Source organism: Montipora capricornis, chromosome 7 (genome assembly GCF_036669925.1).
Source record: "Montipora capricornis isolate CH-2021 chromosome 7, ASM3666992v2, whole genome shotgun sequence".
NCBI classification, from domain to species: domain Eukaryota; kingdom Metazoa; phylum Cnidaria; class Anthozoa; order Scleractinia; family Acroporidae; genus Montipora; species Montipora capricornis.
This window is the reverse complement of record NC_090889.1, coordinates 12,098,198-12,099,613: the sequence shown is the minus strand read 5'-3', so window position 1 is coordinate 12,099,613 and position 1,416 is coordinate 12,098,198. Positions and strand designations below refer to the sequence as shown.

The 1,416-nt window shown below is 39.4% G+C and overlaps 1 protein-coding gene across 1 annotated transcript in view; it reads left to right on the top strand.

Annotated features, from left to right (window-relative positions):
- Positions 1-1,079: 1,079 nt before the first annotated feature.
- Positions 1,080-1,416, top strand: part of LOC138058202 (uncharacterized) — a 2,507-nt gene continuing 2,170 nt past the window's right edge. The window contains exon 1 of the mRNA XM_068904107.1: positions 1,080-1,416. This exon is cut by the window's right edge and continues 290 nt beyond it. Coding sequence (XP_068760208.1) covers positions 1,092-1,416 — 325 coding nt within the window. The 5' untranslated portion in view covers positions 1,080-1,091.

The following is a 1,416-nucleotide window of genomic DNA, read 5'->3' as shown; positions in this document are numbered from 1 at the left end:
GTTTAAGGTTGTTCGCAGATTGGTTCTAGAAATATGCCTTAGAAGAACAATCAAAGGGGAAAAATAGAGGCAACCATAACACGTAAAAAATTCCAAACTTTGGCCTCAAGAAAGTTCAAAAACGAAAACAGACAATCATTAATCATTAATGCAGAGATACTCTACCACAGGAAGGAATGTTTTATTTAGAAAATGGTATGCTGAATAAAGATCATTCAATACACCTCCTTACTAAATATAGCCCCCACACTTAATTACCTGACATAATAAATTGTATTTTAATAATGTTGAACGTAAGTACAAGCTCCAATTTGAATAAAAGCAAAACTATACTTTGGCATTCGTCGGTTTTAAGTAGCCATGGATCTGCCCAATTAAGTCTTTTCTCAGTGCAGCTTTGGAGCAGTGCAGGCACGACCTTTTCTGTTTTCCGAATAAGGCGTGCGTGGCTCTTCTTACGGGCCTGGAAAGTGTCTGGCAAGAGCCTTGGAAATGTCATAAATAAAGTGGCCATAAAGTAGATAATATCATCGGATCTTTGAACAATTAAGAACTGTAAGGGGCGTACCCGCCTCGTGCACATGTTGTCGCTGTAATCTGGAGTTATCCTTTCAGTTAGTGGAGAGGAACCCCTTTCCTGTAGGGGGATTCTTGCTTAAGCACCATAATCATGCCACAAAGGTTGCTAGTCTACTGCTGTTTTTGTTTTTGTTGTTGTTGTTTTTTTCTTTAACAATGATTTTTAAGCAATTAAGAACTGTAAGGGGCGTACCCGCCTCGTGCACATACTTTCGCTGTAATCTGGAGTTCTCCTTTGAGGCATGGGTCAACCACACATGAAAAAAATAAGTCGGTGATATCTTGAGGCCAAGGTCTGACTCATCTCTAAACACATTCCACGAAGATAAAAGGTTGGTACATTTGACAATTATTACACTGATAATTATAATTCACATAACATTTTTCTCCTCAGAAAATTTCCAAGAAAGGGTAAAGGCTATTCTGAGTTCGATGACTTTGACGACCAGGGAATCGATGAAACAGTGCTATACGATGTGCCAATGTACGAGGTGCAGACAGTTACTATAGAGATGGGGCCAGAGAAATTAATTCGGGAAAATGGGAAAGGAGTGTGGCAGGAAATTACCTTGTCCGAATCACTACAAGTACAACAAAAATACCACAATGCTATATACGACAGAGTGGATATCGATATCATTGAATATGAAACAGAAACTGAGACAGATGCGGCTGTGACTAAGATACCAATAGAGAGCAATTTAGCTAGCGAGACGGCATCCCTCAGCCGTGTGTTCTTTGAGACAGATCTGGCAGACTTAATTTATGAATCCCATGTTGCTAATAGTGCACCTAAGCCAGTCAAGAAGAAGAGCATTTTCAGTTTAAAATCTGGAT